The sequence below is a fragment of the Phoxinus phoxinus genome, assembly GCF_949152265.1.
Source record: "Phoxinus phoxinus genome assembly, chromosome: 11".
NCBI lineage: Eukaryota > Metazoa > Chordata > Actinopteri > Cypriniformes > Leuciscidae > Phoxinus > Phoxinus phoxinus.
Window position 1 is genome coordinate 5,798,596 of NC_136886.1, and position 23,949 is coordinate 5,822,544.

General features: G+C 37.8%; 1 protein-coding gene and 2 long non-coding RNA genes across 3 annotated transcripts in view; 1 reads left to right on the top strand and 2 right to left on the bottom strand.

The window, feature by feature from the left end:
- Positions 1 to 379: 379 nt before the first annotated feature.
- On the bottom strand, positions 380 to 4,168 carry LOC307006373. The gene is made up of 3 exons (XR_013799452.1): positions 3,722 to 4,168; positions 3,517 to 3,631; positions 380 to 852 (listed from the first exon to the last, which is right to left on the bottom strand). It is a non-coding gene; the product is annotated as an uncharacterized lncRNA (long non-coding RNA).
- The window catches only part of LOC307006372, a 28,080-nt gene continuing 7,791 nt past the window's right edge, over positions 3,661 to 23,949 (top strand). The window contains exons 1-7 of the long non-coding RNA XR_013799451.1: positions 3,661 to 3,728; positions 5,146 to 5,288; positions 11,915 to 12,003; positions 13,568 to 13,720; positions 16,498 to 16,567; positions 18,160 to 18,237; positions 21,725 to 21,830. This is a non-coding gene — a long non-coding RNA (uncharacterized lncRNA). The remainder of the gene's footprint in view (positions 3,729 to 5,145; positions 5,289 to 11,914; positions 12,004 to 13,567; positions 13,721 to 16,497; positions 16,568 to 18,159; positions 18,238 to 21,724; positions 21,831 to 23,949) is intronic.
- Positions 8,515 to 10,112, bottom strand: kcna3a (potassium voltage-gated channel, shaker-related subfamily, member 3a; the record flags this gene model as incomplete). The annotated part of the gene is made up of 1 exon (XM_079627264.1): positions 8,515 to 10,112. Exon 1 carries the CDS (start codon positions 10,060 to 10,062, stop codon positions 8,515 to 8,517), a length of 1,548 nt encoding a protein of 515 aa, XP_079483390.1. The 5' UTR covers positions 10,063 to 10,112.

The window sequence follows — 23,949 nt, forward strand, 5'->3', positions numbered from 1 at the left end:
ATCCAAGAGTTTGTCAAGAGCAGGGCAAATTAGAGTCTGGATTAAGGCATGCTTTTTTTTGTGTGGGAAATGTCGCAAAAAACAGTAAATTGACTAGCGCAAACCATAGTAAACCACCTTGCATGATTCATTGAAATCCTCTCCTCCTGTAAATTTTGCGTTTGAAAAGGAAATTCCTACAAATGCATATTTAATTTTTATCACCAAAAGAGCTGTTAGCAAATCTGTCCCTTTGTCTTTTTGAACAATTCATCAAGTATTTTATCATTTAAAACCTACTAAACATCTTTTTTTGTTAAATGTTTTGATATTTTGTTATCTAATGCAATGACCTTCACGCATTTTTAAGTGTGGCTTTTCTAAAGCACTGTATATGGAAGTACTTCATCATATCATTTAGGCAATATATGACAAAAAAAAAAAATCAGTCTGACTATTTATATGGTCAAAGAGCAAGAAAGATTTAGTTTTCACACAGTTCTCACATCTGGCACAACAACAGCTAAACTGTAAATACATGATGGACACCATAAAACAGCTTGATTAATATCTGCCAGATAGCAGAGGGCAGTAGTCTCATAGATTATCAGCTCATGTCCATCAGTTCTCTTCATATTGCTTTCTCCTTATTAAATGGGAACCTGCTAAATTTACCCCCAAAAAGGCCACTTCTAGAGTTGCGGCTCACTGTGATCCAGCCAGATGCAAATGGAAAGTGGCAGTAGAGATATGCGAGCATCTTCCGTGTTGTCTGAAGGTGAGTTCACTTCTGTTTTGGTAGCAGGAAGGTTAACGGCCTCCGTTTCTATTGGTCATTGGTCCTGTAGGCACTGTGTGGATCTCCCCCGAAGCCTGCGGGAACAACACGCAACGTATTACACACACAAACGTATAACGCTGCTGGAATGTGACAGATGAAATGAGGCAGTTTATTCACACGCTCAAGTGAGAGGGAAACACATCTTTCAGGCTGAGAGACTTTTATTATACCACCTACTTGAGCACAGCTCTGTATTCTAATGTCTCTCTGTCAGGATTCTCTGTCTCTGGCTAATTAACGAACTGAGGCAGACGTGACAATGATAGAGCAGTTATATCACTCAAGAGAAAATGCGAGATGACTAGAGGAGATTATTTACACATTGTGAGTGCGAACACATGCACCTAAAATGAATACAGCGACAAATTGCTCCAGTAACCCAACAACGCCAAAAGCTTTAAAGGAACACGGCGACTCTTTGGGACTTCAGCTTATTCACCGTATCCCCCAGAGTTAGATAAGTCCATACCCTTTTCATCTCCGTACGTGCCGTAACTGTCTGACGCACACACCGCTAGCCTAGCTTAGCACAAAGACTGGAGGTAAACGGCTCCAGCTAGCATACTGCTCCCAATAAGTGACAAAATAACGGCAACATTTGTGATTTGTATAGTCACAGCGTGTACAAATAACAAGGTCACATGAGACACAGCCATCTTCTAACTGTATACATACTGCAAACTATATTCTCAGAAGGCGAAGCACTGCTACTTCTGCGGAATGATTAGCGCATGGAAGTAGTATGCTAGCTGGAGCCATTTACCTCCAGTCTTTGTGCTAAGCTAGGCTAGCGGTGGGTGCGTCAGACAGAGTAACGGCACACACAGAGATGAGAAGGGTATGTATGGACTTATCTAACTCTGGGGGATATGGTGAATAAGCTAAAGTCCCAAAAATCGGCGTGTTCCTGTAAAAATCAAGGCAGAATTAGAAGCATTAGTGAAAAGAATTCGCTCTATTTAATAGAACCTAAACTTTTGTGTACTCATAATTATCTGTAAAAGGGTATCAATTTATATTTGTTTTCGTATTATAACAGGAAAAATGTCTTGAAATCATACACCCGAACAGGAACAGGTCGGATATGAATCAAGCATCTCCGCAACTTGATCCTCCACTTAATCCGGTGAATTCCTCACAAAGGCATTTATGCTATGACTCATGATTCATGAAAGCTTTAAATAATAATGTTTGCTGTCAATAACTTGCAATAATTATGTATAATTTGTTAATGTATAAGCATACACAAGCACACACGCAAGTTTAATGCACCACGACTCTCCACTGGAGTGTGTTTACTTTTAATTGCTAGCAAAATTAACTTATTAACACGTTAATTTACTCTAATGCAAGATATTGAAGCCATCACTGTAGTAATGTTATTTCAATGCACCTGCCATGCTTAACCTAAACTACAAATGAGCATGTGCATCACAACATCCAGTAACTACATCAGAGCAATACAACTTACTTATGTAGTACACTGCCATTCAAAGATTTGGGGTTGGTAAGATTTTAAAAACATTTTTTGAAAGAAGTCTCTTATGCTCACCTAGGCTGCATTTATTCTATCAAAAATACAGTAAAAACAGTAGTATTGTAAAATATTATTACATTTAAAATAACTTCTGTATGCATATTAAAATATAATTTATTTTTGGAGATGGCAAAGCTGAATTTTCAGTATCATTGCTCGTTTGCATAGTTTGGACAATAGTTATTTATAAATTAATGCCAGTCATGATATAATTGTTTCTGGGGTATTTTTATTTTGTTTTATTCTTAATTTCAATGACCGTATATTAAACTAATTTTATATTAACCTAATATATTTTGCTCTGCAGGGAAAAGGGGCATTTCATCTGCAAATCAATACCACACAGTACATTCCATTCACCACAAAACAATCTTACAAACAATCTCAAATAATCCATTTGTTGTCTTCCAGAACAATAATCACATGCCCTATATATTTAAAATGAACATGTGCTGTTTTAGTTCAGTGATCATAGAGAAACTAATACCTGTATTCAGTAAGGATGCATTAAATTGATCAAAAGTGACAGTAAAGACATTTAAAATGTAATAAATGATTTATTTTTCAAATAAGCTAAATGCTGTTATTTTGATCTTTCTATTCAACAAACAACAAAAACTTTTAACATTGTTAATAATATTAATCAGAAATATTTTCTGAGCAGCAAATCAGCATATAGAATGATTTCTGAAGGATCATGTGACACTGAAGACTGGAGTAATGATGCTGAAAATTCAGCTTTGACAGGAATAAACTTCATATTTTAAATATATTAAAAAAGAAAACTTAAATTGTGATAATACTTTCACAAGATTACAGTTTATAATACTGTAAGAATACTGTATTTCTGGCAAATAATAAAGAGACTTTCAAAAACCTGAAAAAATCTGACCCCAGACTTTAGTCATATATTTATGCATTAAATTCTACAGTTTCTTTTTTTAACCGCATATGTGAACAATTAGGGTTACACAATTATACTAAGAATCAACTGCATTTTCACGAGTTCACACATAAAGCTAATCAGACAGAGTAATGAATCTGCATATTAGGTATATTACCTGAACGTGCTGCTCCTGAACTTTGTTAATAAAACACCTAACATCCCAATAATATTGGACAGCAAAAAATACCTGAAAAAAATGCAATCGCTTTTTACCTTCCTGTTGCCTTCATTGTTTTGGAGAAGCATACGCCACAAGAGTGTTTCACACTTTGCCTCATTAGCCTATCCGTCGTCGGTAAACAATCCGGACATACTTCCATGTTGATTCCTTGTGAGAAAAAAAACACACACACACACACACACATATGAAGAAGGAAGTTAACTTTATCGAAGAAGGATTAAACATTGTTATCAGCACCTTTTAGGTAAGAGTTAATGGACTTCTGAGTCTTAGATGTCAGCGTGAGTTTTGAGAGGTGTAGCTAAGCCACAACACCTCAGACGGCAAGCTTCCATGTTAACGCCTCGAGTATAACAGCTCGCAAATGTGAGAGTCAGTGCAGGCACCAAACTAACACACATACTCTATAATAAGAAATCATCATAGACAAGCCTTTCCTAGACACAGGGATGCTTGAAGGTTTCAGAGAGACAGAGACCGATAAACAGATAAAAGCTTGACAGATAAAAGCTTGTGGTGAGGAAAACAAACAAAAAAGTTGCATTCCAAATAGCATTGTTGCCAGATATTTATTTTATATTAAATTCATGTTTGTTTTTAATTTATGTCAATGGTCTAGCTGGCAAAGTTAATACTGAGCAGTGGTTGTTCTGTTGCATGGACACGTCACTGGATGGCAGCACTGAGCAAAGAGTCAGCAAGGACCTATTTGATTCATACCAGTAAAAAAACAACATATCTAGTGTTAAAGGGTTAGTTCCCCCAAAAATGTAAATCATCCCATAATTTACTCACCCTCAAGCCAAGTGTATATGACTTTCTTCTTTCAGCCAAACACAATTGGAGTTATTTAAAAAAATATCCTGGCTCTTCCAAGTTTATAATGGGAGTGAATGGTACCTAAGATTTTGAAGCCCAAAAAAGTGTATCCATCCATCATAAAAGTAATACATACGGCTCCAGGGGGCCTTTTGAAGTGAAGTGATGCGGTTTTGTAAGAAAAATATTTATCATTTTAAAAACTATAATCACTGGCTTCGTGTAGGCTAACGGCCGTACACAAGTCGAGTTCTGGCGTAAGAGTGACCTCTGACCCAATGGATGTAGGATGTAGGAGTAGCGTAAGCTTAGATGAGACTAGACGCGTCTCATGGTTCAAACAAATAGGACTCGGCAACAAACTCCCACATTTCTCATGACGGGTGTTTTATTTTGCTTGCGTTCGTCAATACGCCATACGTCGGGTCAGAGGTCGCTCTTCTGCCGGAACCTGACTTGCGTACGGCCGTTACCGGAAGCCAGTGATTAGTATTTAAAGTTAGAAATATTGATATTTTTCTTACAAAAACGCATCTCTTCACTTCAGCAGGCCATTAATCCATTAAACCCCTTGAGTCGTATGGATTACTTTTATGATGGATGGATGGACTTTTTTGGGCTTCGAAATCTAAGGTACCATTCACTCCCATTATAAAGCTGGGTGGAGACAGGATATATTTTTTAATATAACTCTGATTGTGTTTGAATTGATGGATTGAGAGTGAGTAAATTACGGGATAATTTGACTTTTTGGGTGAATCATTAAAAATAAATTGAGCAATAGTTGTTTTCTTTATGAATGAGTTTAATAACAGTCGTGCTTGTCTTCTGTTTTGCTCTAGGTAGTGTGAAATGACAACTGTGACAAGAGCACAGGTCTACCGGCTGAGAGTGATTCTCTGTGACGGAGCGTTCGGGACGTGTCTGGCGGACCGCCGTGCGTCCTCTTACACCCGTCAACGGGAGTGTCAGCGTGAAACCTCCGGTAATCAGCTCACGCTGCACCTCGCGTCCTGTTTTCTCCACAGGAGAACGAAATAGGGAACGCCTGAGTGAGCGCATAACCTGAACAGAATCACGCTTTGACAGCTACAAAGGAAAAGCACCCGAGCCACGGGAGAGCTAACAACAATCCGCCACAGCCTCGCGCTCTGGAGTCATGAAGGCAATTTGCATGCACAACATTTCGTGCTTTTCATCTGTCTGTCTGTCGGTCCGTCTCGCCAATATCAACCGTTTCCCACATGCAACACATTCAGTCATTTGTTAAAGATTAAAACATGGAGAAATGTGGGAGTGCATCAGCTCTTGATGGTTTGCAAACCCAAGGTTATGCAAATTATTTGTAGATTTTTTTTTCCATTATTGTATAAAGGATTCAGATAGATCCTTTTCTGATCACAATTCTCGCGCTCTGTTTTGCCAGTCAGGCTTTGTGAACCATCTGGAGCGTTGCTCTGACAACGGGGGAGGATGTCATGGTAACATTAACGGGGGTTACCCAGGAAACCGTAGTCGCCATGGAGACTGCATCACAAGGCGGACTCAAGGCGTGATCTCTCTCAGTCTTTCAGTCTCCGTTCACGTAGTCTGCCAATCCATTGAGTCCAACAGCTTTTTTTTCCCACCAACCATCCAAGCCATCTTTTCAGCTGCTTCTTTTTTTCATAATTCAAAACCACTGTGACGTCTCACTTTGAGGGGAAATCGTGAACGCACTATATTTAGGCTAGACGTGATTTGAGTTTTACATAATCTGGAGATGACTACATCTTTGCACACCGAATAACTTGATCACAAAATAAAGATATCCTTTCATTCAGTACTAACCAATTTCATTTGGTACAGGCAAGTCAAATTCAATAGACACACATAGCTTTGATTACATTATTAATAAAACGTATAGTTTTTTTCACATTCATTGAGTCTGCACTGGGTGATTCTTCAATTAGGGGAACTTTTTGACTATACTTTTTGAAAACTTTTTAATCTATGTTAATCTATGCTATTTATCATAGAATAAAGATCAGATGGCCTTGATAACCTTGAGAAAAAGTTAGTCAGTTATGAGCCAATTAACCTAATTTACATAAAAATACATAATGAATGGATTGTTTCAGAATTAAAACAATGTTTACACCTAATAGAAATCCTATCTAAGGTCATGATTTCTTCTTAACTCTAAAAATGTATGATATTCTGTCACATATTATCATAACCAAGTAGAAACATTTTCTTGGAAAGACTACAATATTCTGTAATGATAGCAGTATTGGGGAGAGCAATTCTTTGTTATAAAAACATTCTATTTTTACACATAAATAGCAAATTAATAAAAAAAATGGCATGAAACAAGCCAATTAGCTACGAGGTAAATCACAACACTACAAACTTTAATTTGAAGCAAAAACGTTTTTGAAAATTTGACAAAAATACAGAGGTTCAAGACTTAACAGCTTTAGTGATGGAAAGAACTACAATCCCATGAAGCATTGTGAACAGCATAATCGAATTAAAAACAATGGAAAATTATAAAACTGCACATTTACAAATGTATATATATATATATAGTTTATTGCAAAATATACTTATACATACAAACATTTAAGTATTTTAAAATCTTAGAGAGACTTACTTGATTACGTCATTCGCAGTGTTCATGGGAGTGGGCGGAGCTAAAGAACTATTTTGGCTTATGTTACTTTTTTTGACTCACTTATTGTTGTAATTTTCTGTACAGCATTATGGGTAATGTAGTTTTTCACCAGGGATTTCGGCATTAAACACAATTATTTAAAAAAGAGGCTGATATGTTGTGGGCTGGCAGTTTCAGCAGATGCAAAAACTGGATTAACAACCTCGTAGCTCACAGTAAGGCTGTCTTTAAATGTTTCTTGTTTAAAGTACATTTCCCTATGGATAAAATGAATGGGGTTTTTCGACTGTTGCACCTTATTAAAGAGACACATTAAAATCTATTCTTTAAAACAAGGATAGGATTTTTGGTTTGTTGATTTAAAAAAAATAAAAACATGTTTCTTTAAAATCATCCTACGTGACAGAAAAGTTCCCCCTAATTGAATCACCCATATATTCAACAAAATACATATGATCAACACAGCATTATCTTCAGTTTGTTCACATTAACAGCGACACATATTCAGTTGTTTCACTTTGCCACAAAACGTAAGATATTGCGAATACTAATGTATTATGATGATTATATGTTAACACTGATAACAAACGCAGACTTACGAGCACAATATATGCAGTGTGAGTGGTGCTTCTTTTTACTCCCTGACCTGAACCATATCCTTTGTGCTGTAGACAAATCCAACACGTGAATCGGAGATTGGCACCTTTCTACCCAAAAAGCGCCCTGATTTACTTCAGTCTAATATGCTGGCGTGTCTATAACATTGTAGGGTACAACGGATCTAAAGCCCATCGGGGGTAAAAGACCCTTTGATTTACTTACTCCCAAAACTCTGAAAAGCAACAAAAACTACCACAGTACTTTCCTAAAGACCTGTTGATCTTAAGTTTTGCTTAAGCTGGTTTAACCTATAGTTTTTCAGTACCTGTTGAATAAGTGTAACTTAACCAAAAACTCTGTAGTCCATCTAACTGTGTTCTGCAATTGGGAGGTAATAGTTCTAATTTTGTGAAAAGAAGGCTAATATTACTGTAACTTCTTCAGTCACAATGTGAAATATGACTGTGCTTACATTGTAGCTCCATGAAATGCCAAAAGTAAGTAAAAATAGCTACATAGTTCGCTGAAGTGATAATTTTAAACAAGTATGTGCTTAAATGTTACTCTAAAATAGTGCTGTCAAGTCAATTAATCTTGGTTAATTGCATACAACATAAAAGTTAGATGCTTTTATGTTAGATGCGATTAATCCCGATTAATTGTGATTAATCGATTTGGCAGCACTAATCTAAAAATGTCTTTATATCAAAAGTATTTGCATATGGTGACAAATTCTTCCCTCTAGTTGCCTTTTAAATCAAAACATACTACTTGTTGCATTTACTTTACACAAATTAAGTTTCTCCAATTTTCAGTAAAAAAAAACATATACTTTGGGACCAGAACAAAAAAAGGGGGGCATTTAGGCCCGTCGTACCCTAATAACGCGGCACCTTACATTTTCAGTGGTGCCATCATGATGATTGCTGTGAGACTGTCTGGCACTGCACATGATTTACACGTCTGTGAAAATCTTTTTAATATTCACACAGTTTTGATTGTTCTGGTTGGAGTAGTTTGGCTGTTTGAAAGCACTATTTATTCCTTCCTCTACGACCATATATTCCGATTTACTGAGTGAGGATGTGCTCTGGGTCCGTTTCAGATCTTCTGTGGAGTTGAGATGCTGACAGCTGCCGACGTGGAGGTATTGTGCGTGCTCTTCCCCATCGGTTTCCCGGTGATAAAAGTAATTGAAATTGGACACAATGACAGGGACGGGCAGCGCAATGGTCAATACGCCAGCGATGGCGCACAAAGAACCCACAATTTTGCCTCCTATGGTTACTGGATGCATGTCTCCATAGCCGACAGTGGTCATGGTAACCACAGCCCACCAAAAAGCATCAGGGATGCTGCTGAAACTCGAGGAAGGGTCGTCAGCCTCTGCGAAGTAGACGGCGCTGGAAAACAAGATGACCCCGATGAAGAGAAAGAAGATGAGGAGTCCCAGCTCCCTCATGCTGGCTTTTAGGGTCTGGCCGAGAATCTGGAGGCCTTTGGAGTGGCGCGAGAGCTTGAAGATGCGAAAGACCCTCACCAGACGGATCACGCGGAGGATGGCGAGAGACATGGCTTGCTGACCGTTGGCCTGGCTCTCGGCTAACTCCGTCCCCAAAGTGATGAAGTAAGGAATAATAGCCACAATATCAATAATATTCATGATGTTTTTGGAAAAAGTAGCCTTGCTGGGACACGCAAAGAATCGCACGAGCAGTTCGAAAGAGAACCAGATGATGCAAAGGGTCTCGATCACAAAGAAAGGGTCTGTGAAAGTGCTGGACACAAAAGGACCAGTGCCATTTACAATAGGCGAGACAGGAGTTGGGTCCTTGTCATCCCTAAACTCGGGCAGGGTCTCCAAACAGAAAATAACAATGGAAATCAAAATGACCAAAACAGACACAATAGCAATGCCCCTCGCAGGACCAGAGCTCTCTGGGTATTCAAACAAGAGCCAAACCTGTCTCTGGAATTCGTGGTCTGGCAAAGGTCGCTCTTCTTCTTTGATAAATCCCTCGTCCTCGCGAAATTTCTCCATGGCTTCCTCGCCAAGTTGATAAAAGCGAATTTCCTCCGAGAAGATGTCAATGGGAACATTCACGGGTCTCCGAATACGCCCCCCTGATTGATAGTAGTACAGGATGGCATCGAAGCTCGGTCGGTTCCTGTCAAAGAAATACTCGTTTCTGAGCGGGTCAAAGTAGCGCATCCTCTTTTTCGGGTCCCCGAGCAACGTGTCCGGGAACTGGTTGAAAGTTTTCAGCTGGGTCTCGAAGCGCAGTCCCGAGATGTTGATGACCACTCGCTCGCAGCACTCGTGGTCGGGCTCGTATCGATCCAGCGACAGGTGACTGGGCAGCGCCGCGCTTTCCTCCAGCATGTTATCGCACGCGACCACTGTCATGATGTCCTTCTCCGTCTCCGCGTACCCGTGGTTGTCGGCGTTGTTCCCTCTGTGGCTGGCTGAGGGTGAGTCAATGAGGTTGTAGTGGTCATCCATACAGGTGAGGAGACGGAGCGGCAGAGGGCGACCCGCCTCCCCTACCTAACATCGGGTGAATTGAGGGTTTCTCTGTCGCGCGCTCTCTTTCGCTTCCTAACACACTGTCACCGCCCCACGGAGCTTTATAAACACATGTCTACTCCCGCCCACGGCAAACATATGCCCGACACATTTCCAACATTCGCCCAATCGGAGCGCAACAAGAAAAGATTGTCGATTCTCGGCGCGCGCGCGCCACTGTGTTTTGCCTTGCGCGCATTACACAAATCATTCACATAAAGTATACAAAACACGACTCAAGTTTAAATAATTGACTCAATACCAAAGACGTGCTCTACCACACAATGTGGGACATATACAAGGACTTTTTAAAGCAACGACTGTTCTTTTTTTTTTGTTCTAAGGTTCTTTTCTCGCAACCAAAATCTTTTACGCCTTTAGGACATGCATGTAACTAACAGTCACCTACCTTAAAAACGCTTTACAAGACTAGCCTAGAACGTTTTTTGGTGATTAGACTATATAGTGATAAATCTGGTTTTTCCATTCGATACTAAACATAACAATGTATACTTCCTCGGGCGAGCGCGATTACCGAGTTTATTTAGTTTGATAGTTGTATCTTCTTATAAGAGTGCAGATCTGCCATTATCATTTGTAAATGACCACAATAAATACAAATGTAAAAAATCTAGAAACTAATTTTGTCTCAGAATCTCAAATTGGTTTAAAAACAGATCCCGACTTCGTAGGATTCTCATAACGCAACAAACGTCATACGTTGTCACGATAAAATGCCATTTGATGTATTGTTTACAAAAGGAAGAGTGTGTCGAAAGAAATTATGTCAAATGATGTCATAATAGGCTGTTTGCTTAAACGACGCAAGTGTTCTTGTTTTATAATTTTTGCAAAAATAGCATAGCGTAAACAATTACTTCCGTTTTTATACATTATGATGGCTATGACTTAACGCATGAATTATTGTCTTGTGGCTGAACGTTCCAATGAAGACAACGGAGCTCTCCATGGTGCTGAAGATGTGCGCGCGCTTCAGCGAGCACGCGAGGGAGGAAAACATGTAGAGACTGACCTGTATCTGCTGAAGAGAATCACAATTCACAATTAGACGTTTATATCACGATGCTTTGTCAAATTATCAAAGCGAAAAGAGTCTTGTCATTTTTATTTAGTAGCTGGTAACACTTTATTTTACAGTGACCCTTACACATTTTGCATGTAGCTACTGTAGTGATAACAGTCAATTATGCATAGTTACATGCAGCTAAACCGAACCTTAACCCTACAGTAATTATATATAAGTACATGTAGTTAATTACTATTACTTAGTAATTGTATAATTACACTTTAACAAGGACACCTCAAAATAAAGAGTAAACACACACACACACACACACGCACACACACACACACACACACACACACACACACACACACACACACACACACACACACACACACACACACATTGTGTTTTCATGTTTTATGGGCACATTCCATAGACATTTTATTCTGTAAATATGTGTATTCGATCCCCTAACCCTAAACATACCCATCACAGAAAACTTTCTGCATTTTTACATTTCCAAAAAAACATAATTTAGTCTGATTTATAATCTGTTTTCCTCATGGGGACAAAACAATGAGAGAGAGAAAAAAAACTTTCTCGCAAAGGCTCTTTATTTCTGCTTAGATGCTTCTTAAAGTGTTCAGTAGAACAACCTTCACCACTGCGAAATCAATAAAAGCACATTTACACAGAAAAATATTTTTGCAAGGACAGATAAATCCTCCAAACAGTAGGCTATTGAATTTGCTTTTTCTTCAGATTTGAGAAGAATGATGTTGTGAGCCTTGGTGTGTCCCTCGCACTCAATCTTTTCTTCAATGAGTGGTTTGACACGCAGGGAGGAGGAGGTGAGTAGTACAGCTTCTCTCTTCATATTCAGCCTTCAGCCAAGATGGCAGCTCTCTCCTACATCTCACCCTCTCTCTCTTCATCTCATTCAAGCACATGCTCCTCAACTCAAGAGGGAACTTGTTTCCGTGATTACGTTTCTGTCCGTGTGTCCTCGTTCCTGAGCTCATGTTAAGCAATCCCCATTTCTGATAATGGAATCCGTTCTCCACTGTGATCCGTAGCTGGTGTCTGTCATGATTGCACAAGCTGGGATTGGCTAGCCATTGATTAAACTGGTTATTTGCACAGCATGAGCCATCAAGAGAGCACAGGGGTGATTCATCTTTGTAAAAAAAAAGAGCTCAGAGTAATTAAATATTCATGGGCATTTTTGGTTATGCCCTTTGTATGAGCCTGCAAATACGAATGCATTATTAATCGGAATTTAAAGTGAAACTATTCTTTAAATGACTGGTCGGATGGCTTTAGATATGAGTTCTTGCACTGCAAGTGCAGCAGAAAATACAACAGGGGGAGGGAAATAAAATACAGATTAAGTACTAAGAGACATTGTGTCTAGACTGTCCAGCAAATATTAGCTTGGTGAAATGTAAGGCCTCTGTGCCACTAATTTGCAACTCGCTGGTGAGCAAAAGCTGAAATCGATGGGGGTTTGGGGTCACTGATCAGGACGCTATAAGCTGGAGATCATTACATGTTCACATTGGTCAAGGTCAGTGCAGGATATAGAAATATTTTCTGGACTGTCAGCAGTCAGAGACGGGCCTAATAGCAAAAGATCTGTGTGGAAATCTGTTGATGTATTTTTTTTAAAACTTGATTCTCAAAGGCTGGTCAGTTATCATCTACACTATTAAAAATAAAGGTCCCAAAAGTTGGTTTTCGCAGCAAAGCATGGAAGAAAAATGTTGGGTTCCCCAATTTAACCTTTCAGTGAGCAGTTCTTAAAATAACCATTTTTCTTTCTGTGAAGAACATTTTAATGATCTAAAGAACCGTTATCTTCACTATAAAGAACCTTTTGTGTAATGGAAAGGGCCCATGGATGTTTAAGGATCTTCAATGAACCATTGCTAATTAAGAACCTTTATTTTTAAGAGTCTAGGATACATGTGCGGTATGGAAATTTAAAAAAGAATTGCGTATTGTCTTGAATGATTGTTTTTTTATGTATACTTTTTTGGTCAAAGTCTTGCCTTTTGGTTAAGTAATGCTTGTAGACCACCAAAAGTACTGCACTTATATTGATGAGTCTCACAATGGTCACATTTTACCCCAAAATCAAAAGAAAAAAATCTAAGAAATTATATTTCGCAGACCCTATTTTAGGGGTCATCAATATTATTTTTGCATAGAGACCATATTTTAATGGTAATTAAGCACATTTCCCCCCAAATTCTCATTACTGTACTTATTTCTCTGATTTTGGCTGAAAATGATTTGGTCATGATTTTTTCATCAAACCTAACTCATTTCAAACCCATCTTCTCTTTTTATATAACGCCTCATGTTTTGGCAATATTATTGAATGCATCTTCTTTTCTCACCCCGGCTAATTAGGCAGTGCTACCAATCAGAACATCTGCTGCCATGGTAATTAGAAAAACAAACACACATCAACGACTTGGACACCTATTTCCATGGGAGTATTCGCTGACACCTCCTCAACCCTGCCAACCATTTTAACCATGGGGAAATATAACACACACACAGGTATGATAAGCACATGCACACACTAACTTACAGTTGCTTTGAAAACAATGTAACATCTCCAACACGAAAATTGCAATTAGAAGAGAATGAGCAAGCAAAATGATGCACATTGTTCTTTGTGAGTATGGCATTCATTTGTATGTGTTATTCTTGTTAAATGAGAAAAGCAAAACAAACAATTTTACACATCATTTAACATTGATTTGCATAAGCACTTCTAATCCACTTGCACTTGAGTGTGCATGGGCTTGTTGTAATATATGGGGTAAGTTGTCACAATAGGATCATGAAAATTGAGATAAAGTGTAACATTTTGGCCTACAGCAATTGTAACCGTAAACATTTAAAAGAAACGGGACAACTTGCCTTCCTTATGTATTTTTAAATAAAACATGAACAGGCTTAGAGAGAGAGAGGATGGAGAATGGTCATAAAAAACTGGTCAGTTTTTTTTTTCTCATTACAAGTGGTCTTCAGAGGGGGGATTTATTTGATATTGTAGTAATACACTGTAGTCAGTAAGAATTTTCTTTTTGAAAGAAGTTTATACTTTTATTAAAAAAGAATGCATTACATAAATCAGACGTGACAGTATAATGTTACCAAAGATTTCGGTTTCAAATAAATGTTGTTTTGAACTTCCTGTTCATCCTGAAAAACAAAACAAAACAATAATCACAGTTTTCACATATTAAGCAGCAAAACTGTTTTCAACATTAATAATAATAAGAAATGTTTCTTCATGTGACACTGAAGACTTCTGAAAATTCAGCTTTGCAATCACAGGAATAAATAACATTTTAAAATATATTAAAATAGAAAACATTTATTTTTCTAAATACATATATTTCACGTTATTACAGTTATTGTACACATTACACATTATTGCAGCCTTGGTGAGCATAAGAGACTTCTTTCAAAAACATGAATATAAGAGAGATATAAAGGTCAAAGGGAAGGAGAAGCCGTGGAGATTTGTGGCTGTAACTCGTCTCTCTTTATTTCTCTCCAGACCTCTCCTCTTTAGGGCTCTGTCAGTGTAATAAATAGACTGAGAATAGACTGGTTAATCTCCCTCCTGGCTATTAGGTTATATCTCAACATGCCCTTGGGGTGGCCATGTGTGAACGCACCTCCCGTAACGTTATCCTGACAGCGGGTTCTGTTCGAGACACACTCCACAGATTGCCTGCATGTGTCTTTCATCCATTCTTCCACAACATCAGCGCGAGTTCTCTACATGCTTCTGTTGCCAGAGGACATCGACTGTTTCAGTTCATCAGCTGCAGATGTCTGAAGAACGCTTGATGTGGAGTTCACATCAGTCAACATATATACTGAACAAGCGGGGCAGCGGATGAGATTCATTTGAACGTCTGGCATTAGCCATGTCAATGAAAATCTTTCTGCGGTTAGTAGTATGAAAACAAACAGAAGGATGACATTTCCTTTATTCTGTGGCTCAAATAAATATTAATTTCGCTGCTATATTTTCCAGAGAGAGGTTTTGTGGTGACTCATCATAACTGACACTTTATTTTCACTTCCAACAATAAATCAAAGATTCAGTTGAGTAATATTTTGACTGCTGTGTGATAAACATGCCAATTAAGTGCTAATACAGTTCTTTATATATATATATATATATATATATATATATATATATCCTACAGCGGGACCAAATAAACGTTTTCCATGTTTTTGGCATATTAAACAAATATGTTGCATACACAGTTGGAGATGCTGTATTTGGAGGTTAGTGTATTGAACGTGTTATAGTGTTGTGTATCTGGGTGTTGTTCGTTCAGCCAATGAAATATTGAAAGTATCAATGTCTTTTTACATATTTTCAGTGCAGTGTTTTTATTATAGAAGATTTTATTCACTGTAGCTTACAATTTATTTCAGATTTGTTCACTCATACACTACCATTCAAAAGTTTGCGGTTGGTATGATTTCACTTATGCTTAACAAAACTGTATTTATTTGAATAAAAAAATACAGTAAAACCGTAAAAATATTTGTAAATGTATTCTTTAATTAAATAATTCATTCATTATTGTGATGTAAAAACAGAATTTTCAGCATTACTCTTAATCTGTCTTCAGAAATCATTCTAATATGCAGATTTGCTGCTCCAGAAATTTTAATTGATTTATTATCAATGTTGAAAAATGTTTTAGTGGAAACCTTTATGCGTTTTAGAAACTACAAAAGAACAGTATTAATTTAAAATGGAAATATTTTATAACAATATAAATGTCTTTAATGTTAACTTTTGAAAATTTTAATGTCTTTGCTGAATACAATTTTAATTTCTTTCAACAACAATACTGTACAAAATTCTAACCTCCCCAACTCTAATTTTTCTAGTGACTGGTCACATCAACATTTTTCAATTGGCCCAAGTGAAATTCTGCAAATTGATCAAATGAAATTAGCAGAATTTCACTTGGGCCAATTGGACATTTTTTATGTGACCAGTCACTAGAAAATTTTGAGTTGGGGAGGTTAGATTTTTTTTTACTAAAAAATATCTTACTAATCCCAATCTTTTAAAGGATAGTGTAATTCGGACTGAGGCCATCCACCTTTAAAAATGTCCATTATGAAAGTGAGTAAAAGACATGTAAAGATCCCATTAAAAGTCAGTGTACTTGTGTGTATTGTCATGTGGAAAATAGCATTTTTAGAGAAAAAGCTATCCAATGGCTTCAGAATGCTTGCAATACAGTGTACAAGTTGCATTTATGACGTATTATTTTGTATCCTTACAGAACACTCTGTCAAATATCTTCTATGTTCCACCGAAGAAAGAAAATCATGCATGTTTGGAACGACACAAGGGTGAGTAAATAATGACAGAATTTCCATTTTTGAATATTTTATCCCTTCAAAACTGTATTATAGTATATAAACAGCCATATAAAGTATATATAAAGCCAACAAGCAAACCTGTTCACTGGTGTAGAACACCTAAAACACTTTAATAAATGTGCAAAGTGCTTCAAAACGACTGGATCGCTGCGCCCCTCCCCCAATACTCCTATAGGAGCTGTCAGACAGGCAAGCCTAGACACACATGCAATCTGCTCTACATGGGGAAAAAGGTTCCCCTACCCCTGTGTCTCATTTATCACACCATGTGTCCAATAAACACACACACACATAGACACACAGGTAGACAACTTGCCCTCCGTACACTGCAAACCAATGGAAAAACAAACACTCATGGTGGTTTGCAGTTGACATAAATATATACTACAACATCTATTTATGTGCAAAAAAAGAGAGAAAAAAGCCATGCACACACACACACGTACGCTCCTGCATAATACATGCGCGCACGCTCGCACACTTATAACCCATAATCCTCCCACACAGAAATTGAGAAGGGTTTTCCCCTGGTGCAGAATTAAAGAGCTCACGCGTTCCCAGCCCCCTCTTCCTCTTACCTCTCCCTTCCTGCACCTCGGAGCTGGGAAACACTGGCAGCTGAGCACCTCACAGAGCGTATTCATTATGTAGAGCGAGATTACCCTGGACACGCTCTACAGGCTTCCATAACATAACAAATACATGCCCTGTGTTTATATGCGGATGGATGAGGTTATTGCCAATAAACAAAAATCCTCCATTTGCAGCTCAACATCAATACTGGGTTACATAACGTAGGGAATACCATAAAAATAACACGTGCCCTACACAACAATTATGGTACAGCACAGTGAATTATGCAAAAAGAGCATAGCTGGTTTATCATAACGGAAGCTAAGTGGCAAGATGAGGAGACCCGATAAGAAAGATAGTGAAAAAAGCATGAAATATTTCCTTATACAAACACTTTTTTTTACATTTTCAAGTCAGCACCAGAATGCTAGGCTGCTGCTTTTTACATATATTTTAGGCTTTTTACAGTTCAGAATCCTTATGATATTACGACATGGTGTGATCGCACCTAAACTGTATGGGTCTGCGTGGGTCTATAGCAATACCCTGCGCTAATGAAACCAGAGTGCTCACAGCTGGCATCAGGTAATGTGCTAATATTGGTAATTGAGGTGAGCTGTGTGAAATGTTATCAGAATGGACTTTCTCCATAAAGAACTGATTGCAAGGAAGACATCAGGACTCCCACTGGCTCCAGTTCCTGAACTAACGCACTTAAAAAACATTCTCAAATCACTCGTCAGGTTTCTGGTTAATATAATGACCCAGTTGAGATATGTTGTGCAACTTGGATTGATCTGTGCATTATTACTGTAGCATATTGAACTGCATTGATAACAGAGATTATACTGCATGTTTATTGTATTGATCAAATGTCTTTTTGCATCTCCGTCTGTGTGGATTTCAATGTGATGTTTAAGAGAGAGCTTTAAACTAGCATGCTGTTATCACTGGCTCAGGTTAAAGTACTCACCTGATTTTATTTGAAGTGTTTCAGATTACACCGAAGTCAATCAGTGTGTGATATTAATAGCAGTGGGAGGAACCAAATTGCCTCTAAAAGGAAGGTAAGGATTGCCATTTAAATGATCCAAGCTTTCATATCCTAACTAGGTCAGGCAGAGGACATCAAATGTTCACCACTTCTGTTTGTGTTTGTGTCTGTGGGACAGTGGGAGACATGTATCGATGCGGTGGTGTTTTCTGGAGCCAGTTGCAAACAGCCATTATGTTAAGACTGTGTCTGAAGAATGACCAGCTAGCAGTCAGGCCACATTTACATTACTCGACCCAATTCAGATTTTTTTTTCTTTCTCCCATGTGGCACAGATCAGATATGACCCACGAACGAGAAAAGTGCCATGTTAGTGGACGGTTCGGAAGTGGACAGCAGCGAACACTGCTACATTCACTCAGGCTTCAACAAGGGCTCTCCTTTTCTCTCTCTCTGCCTTACGAGACCAATGTCTTGCTGACCGTTGAAGATTGTGCAGAAAGCAAAAGCTTATTATCATTTCGTCTGCGTCCATTACAAATGGCGCCGTTCTTACTTCCTTTTCGGCCTAAGCTTTTCCGGGTCAGTGCGTCTACCTTGGGTTGTTTCACCAAATGTAAATGCAGATATGGGATGTGGGTCACTTAAAAAAAGAAAGAAAAAAAGAAGTAGCTGTTCGTCAAAAAAGAAAAGAAAAAAGGATATAGTCAAATATTGGAATTGGGCATCTTGACCTGCAGTGTAAATGTGGCCTTAGTTAGGGGCAATAAGTCTTACTTATTTGGTATCAGATTAGACCAATCTACATTTTTATGCAACTGATTTCAAAAAGTTTTGAACAGTACATTGAAAAAAATATGATGACTAACTTGTAAGACTAGTTTTAGGAGTTTATGCAACCGGTCCCTGGTTTAATGCATTAAAGCCCATTGTGGGAGATTGTTCCCATTGCCCATTGTTTCTTTCTCTAATTATTTGAGAAAAAAATTATAATTATATTTTCTCCAATTATGTTTTTCTCTAATATAAATACACTACCATTCAAAAGTTTGGAGTAGAAACGAGTTTCAAAAGTTTTTGAAAACAATAGCCTATATGTTATTGTTCCGTGTAAACTACAAAACCGCGTCATGCGCATGTACAGTATGTTGTGTGTTCAGTATAGTGTTTCTTTACAAAGGGACATCGCCAACTACTGGCCTGGCAGCATGATGCAAACATTTTTAGTCGTTTTCACTGATGCGTGTGAACAGGGATTCATCGTTTTTAGCCCTTAGACTTGGTGAGCATAAGAAACTTCTTTCTAAAAACACTGCAAAATATTACCTAACTTTTGAACGGTAAGCTACGGTATGTGTGTATATTCGCCTTTGTTCCTTCTCTAGTTAATTTGAAGTGGTTCTGTGGTGTGACCATGTGACCAACTATTTCAAGTAACCTCAATTAGTATAAGGTCATAAAAGCTCCATGTATATTAATTATAGAAGAAATATTTTTTTAAGAACAGCTTTAATGAATTCTCGCATGTCACAGGACAGGCTACTACAGAAACTTCTTGATTTAACATCAACTATAAAGGAGGCTTTTTGGATTTGGTGGTTTAAGGGCATGAAGAATGAGACAATTAGAATGATATGAGAGATTACGTTTCGTCATTGTCCAATCCATAAAAGCCCTTAGATAATTATTTGAATTGACTGTAGTGGAATGTATAATCCTCCACAAAAATAAAGGAATACAAATCCTTGTAAGAAAGGCACAATGAATACGAGCACCACAAATGATTTTGATTCCATCTTAATGATTTTAATTTGGTTCACCTCGGGATCTCTCTCAAGTGGAGGGAAAAGTGGGTTAGATCTCAAGAGTCGACTCGGTGTTCTAGAAGCAACATGGATCTTTTTCTGGCACGTGAGTCTTGCGAGATGTTTATCTTCCGGTGAAAATAAAACCGTGATTTAATGAGGTTCTCCAGTAAAAATGATGAAACCGACACGAAGCATTTGAAGCTGCACGCAATTTAAATAATTCCAGCTTTGTTATTTTATTTACAATGGAAATGTATCTGTATAATGCATCAAGAAATGTTGTCATGCACACTGAGACCCAGACTCAAGACATAGCAGCAGAAAATCTATACAGAATGAAGCATTCCCTCCTATGTGAGTTGCATTATAAATAGTTTGCAACAATGGGTTTTATAAACCCACAGCACTTTGAAGTACATTACAAATGCACGTGTTATGTCACCAAAATATAACTTAAATAGAAAGTAGTACCAGAAGAAGCTGTCTTTTCCATTCTAAAGATATAAACACAAATGTTATATAAACACGTTTAATTTCTTAAGAGTGTCAACATTTAACGTGGAACAGGCAGTTGTCCTTAAAACACCAAACAAATACAGCAATTGCATCTGAAGATTAAACAGAAATTCAATGCAGAAAGGAACTGAAAAACTGAATAACAGTAACTGACAGCTAGGGCACAGTGACACAAATGCTTGGTTTGGTGCTTTTGAGGTCAGTGCATGTTACCGTAAACCCAAAACATTGAAGTGAGCATGGTTTTGTTTGGAAAAAGTTGGATTTTTCTATCAGATTCCCCATTCGAGTCACAGAAGCCAAAGGCCGCTTGGTCATTATTGCAGTCGTCTCACTTTCCACCCATGCTTGAGTTACAGCTAAAGGGTGAACAAACTAACTATAGAGGCCAGTGGGCTTTGGGTTGGATGAGGACGCTTTATTTTTTGGGCTGTGTTCCATATACTATTCTGTTTCTGCACCCATTAGGCAGCATATGAGGATTTGTTAAATGTTAGAGTAGAGCCATCATCTGACCCCTGGAGTCATCAGGCAACGAAAGGTCACTTCCCTCCGTCTGTTAAATGCCACGGAAATGTCATTAACATAAAAATGGACAGGAAGCAACTGAACGGGATCTAGAATGCCATTCAGAATGGACAGTTCAGAACCCTCAAGGAAACATAAAACCATTTTAAAAGTCTGTTCTTTGGATGGAAATATAACTTCCTCTTCCTCTAGTCTACAGCATTCTCAATGCACAGTTTTTAATTCTTAAAGGTAAATGTATGTAGCTGACAGTCAATAAAGTGATCTTAGTTTTTTGTATGAATCTTCTGATTTATAAAAAAAACATGAAAACACATAAATCAAATTCTTCTATAATGAACATATCTTAAATTTCAATATTAAAATTCATTATGATATTATTCCTTTTTATAAATTTTAAAGAAAAACATCTCATTTAAAGGTTGAAAAAAAAATTATTAAGTTATTTGGTAAAATATTTAATTATTTCTTGAGAATACAAAGTAGTCAATGGTACTCCAAAATAATCATATTCATGATATTTAAACAAATGAATGAGTAAAATAAAATAAAAATTGCATTAGAAAGTACATTTATAATTGTGTACTCAGTGGGGACATTTATGGCATCAAACATTTTAAGGTAAGGCTTTCAAAAGCTGTTAAGCATTTCCTCAATGGCCCAATAAGATATTTGCTTCTGACACTTTGCTTGCTTTCTGTATTTCAGGTGCTGGTTGGTTTTGAGGAACTGTAATGTTGATCTGCTAGATTTGAGGGTCCGGAATTGCATTGTTAATCTCAAAGGGGTAGAGTGATGAATGGAGGAGAGGAAGGTAAGAAAGCCCAGTCAGGGAATCCTAATGACATTATTGATTGTGACACAGACATGCATAAGAGCCTGACATCACAGTACGCCATCAGAGTTCATCTCCAAAACAGAGAGAAAAAAATTGCCCACAAATCTCATCTAAACGACTCTGACAAATGATTCTTTACATACAAGTAGGAAGGAGCTCACAGCGTGCTACAAGATGCATGCAGTTATCCAAATTACTGAAGGAGACATTAACAATGGCGGCATAATTGACTGTCTTTAAGTCTGTTCAGTCTGCTCAGTAAACCAAATCTGCAGAACGTCCTGGTAGCTGTGAGACGAATCATCCGAGCGCTGCAAATCTGGGATGTTTATAAATGCACATGGCTAAATGTGTCAAAGCCTAAATTTCCCAGCATGTTAAGATTTGAGAAACAAATGAGTGTCCCCATTTCCGCTCCATCCCCCCATACGATTCCCCTCCCAGCTGTAAAATCCCATTCCAGTGTGCCTGTGTGCAATTGCCTCAACCCAGTGATTTATGAAAAGGAGGAAAAATCTCTGTGCAGATGGGACTGAGAGGTTAGAAAGAGGTATAAATATTCCCGATCACGAGCAGGGACGTATTTAGCGGCCCCCGAGGTCCCTCCGTAATAGACGCTATGTCTTCTAGTGCCATTAACTCATAAGAACAGACGTGGCTGCATGGTACAGGGACAAGGAGAGCAAATTACGCGGAACCGCTCGCGATCACACCTGTGTACTATTCTCTAGCATAACCTGGGTGTCGTTATTGTCACCTTCACTGTTAGAATATTGACACTGGGATTGTTTTCTGAAAGAGAAGCGCTAGTTGAAAGCGCAGCTGGCCCTTTGTAGTGCGAATTTAGTCTTTGTTAGTGATTCTGTTTGATTTCTAATTGAAAAGAACATATCACAGTGTTTTTTCATTGTGTATGAAAAGTTCATGCTATAAAAATCAATATAAACAACATGCACGACACGTCTTTTGAAGTCATTTGCGTGCAATTAATTACCGTTTTAATTCTATATCATCTTTGTATTTTAAAACCTAGTGAGCTGGTTTGATGTCTACTGTCTATAACATCTGCATTTATAGCGTTATTAAATACTGTATGGCTGTCTCACCTCCAGATTTATCTGATTAGTTCATTGTTACTGACACTGATCCATGTCAAAAGTTGAACTATTTTTAACAAGACACTTCTACCGCATGTTTACACAGACCATCAATTAAAAAATCGGGCAGATGGTAACATAAGTGGAACACTCCTCATCTAAATGAGTTTAAAGTCACCATGAAATCACAATTGACAATTCTTATTCCTTTATGAAATATTGCAGTGTTTATTATGAATTATGTATCCATGTACATCATTTTTTAAATTCATGATCCCTCATAATCTTTAATTAAAACATTTACTTCACATTCCCTTCGCAACGACATCTGATTGTCCACAAGAGTGGGACAATAATCCCTTCCTTCCAGCAACCTGTCACTCACATGAGATTGCAGCAATTATAGCAAACAATCCAATCAATCAATCCCCAATGGACAAGATCAAGCCTTATTTATAAATGCATGTAAGAGATAATCCACAATTTTAATGCGCGACATGGAGGTAAAGAACTGCCCGACGCTGCAGATTATCCCGCTTATGATCATTTACCAGCATTGACAAGTTAAAGCCGTCACTGATGTTTGCAATGCTAAATTTGACTGGAAGGGTTACAATTATGGTTATTTTTGTCAGCTACCATTCGTTGGATCTAGTATTCTGCCCACTTTAAATCAGATACAGAGATGAAATGCAGTAATGTTACATTTATTTGTCTAAATTATAACATTTATTTGAATGAATTAGTCTATCAAGAGAGAGAGAGATGTGTGTGAATTACTTGTCTGTGCAGTGTCATAGCAATGAAGCTGTGAGTTTAATTACTTCAAAAACAGCGACGTGACAACCTTTTTCCTGTGTAATATAATGTAGCGATTCAGAAGCGAAGTTAAGAGCACCGATCAGCACATACCTGTACATTAAACGGTTTTATTGTACACCTTCAAGCAAATAACAATTATATATACAGTATATTAGAATAATTTCTGAAGGATCATG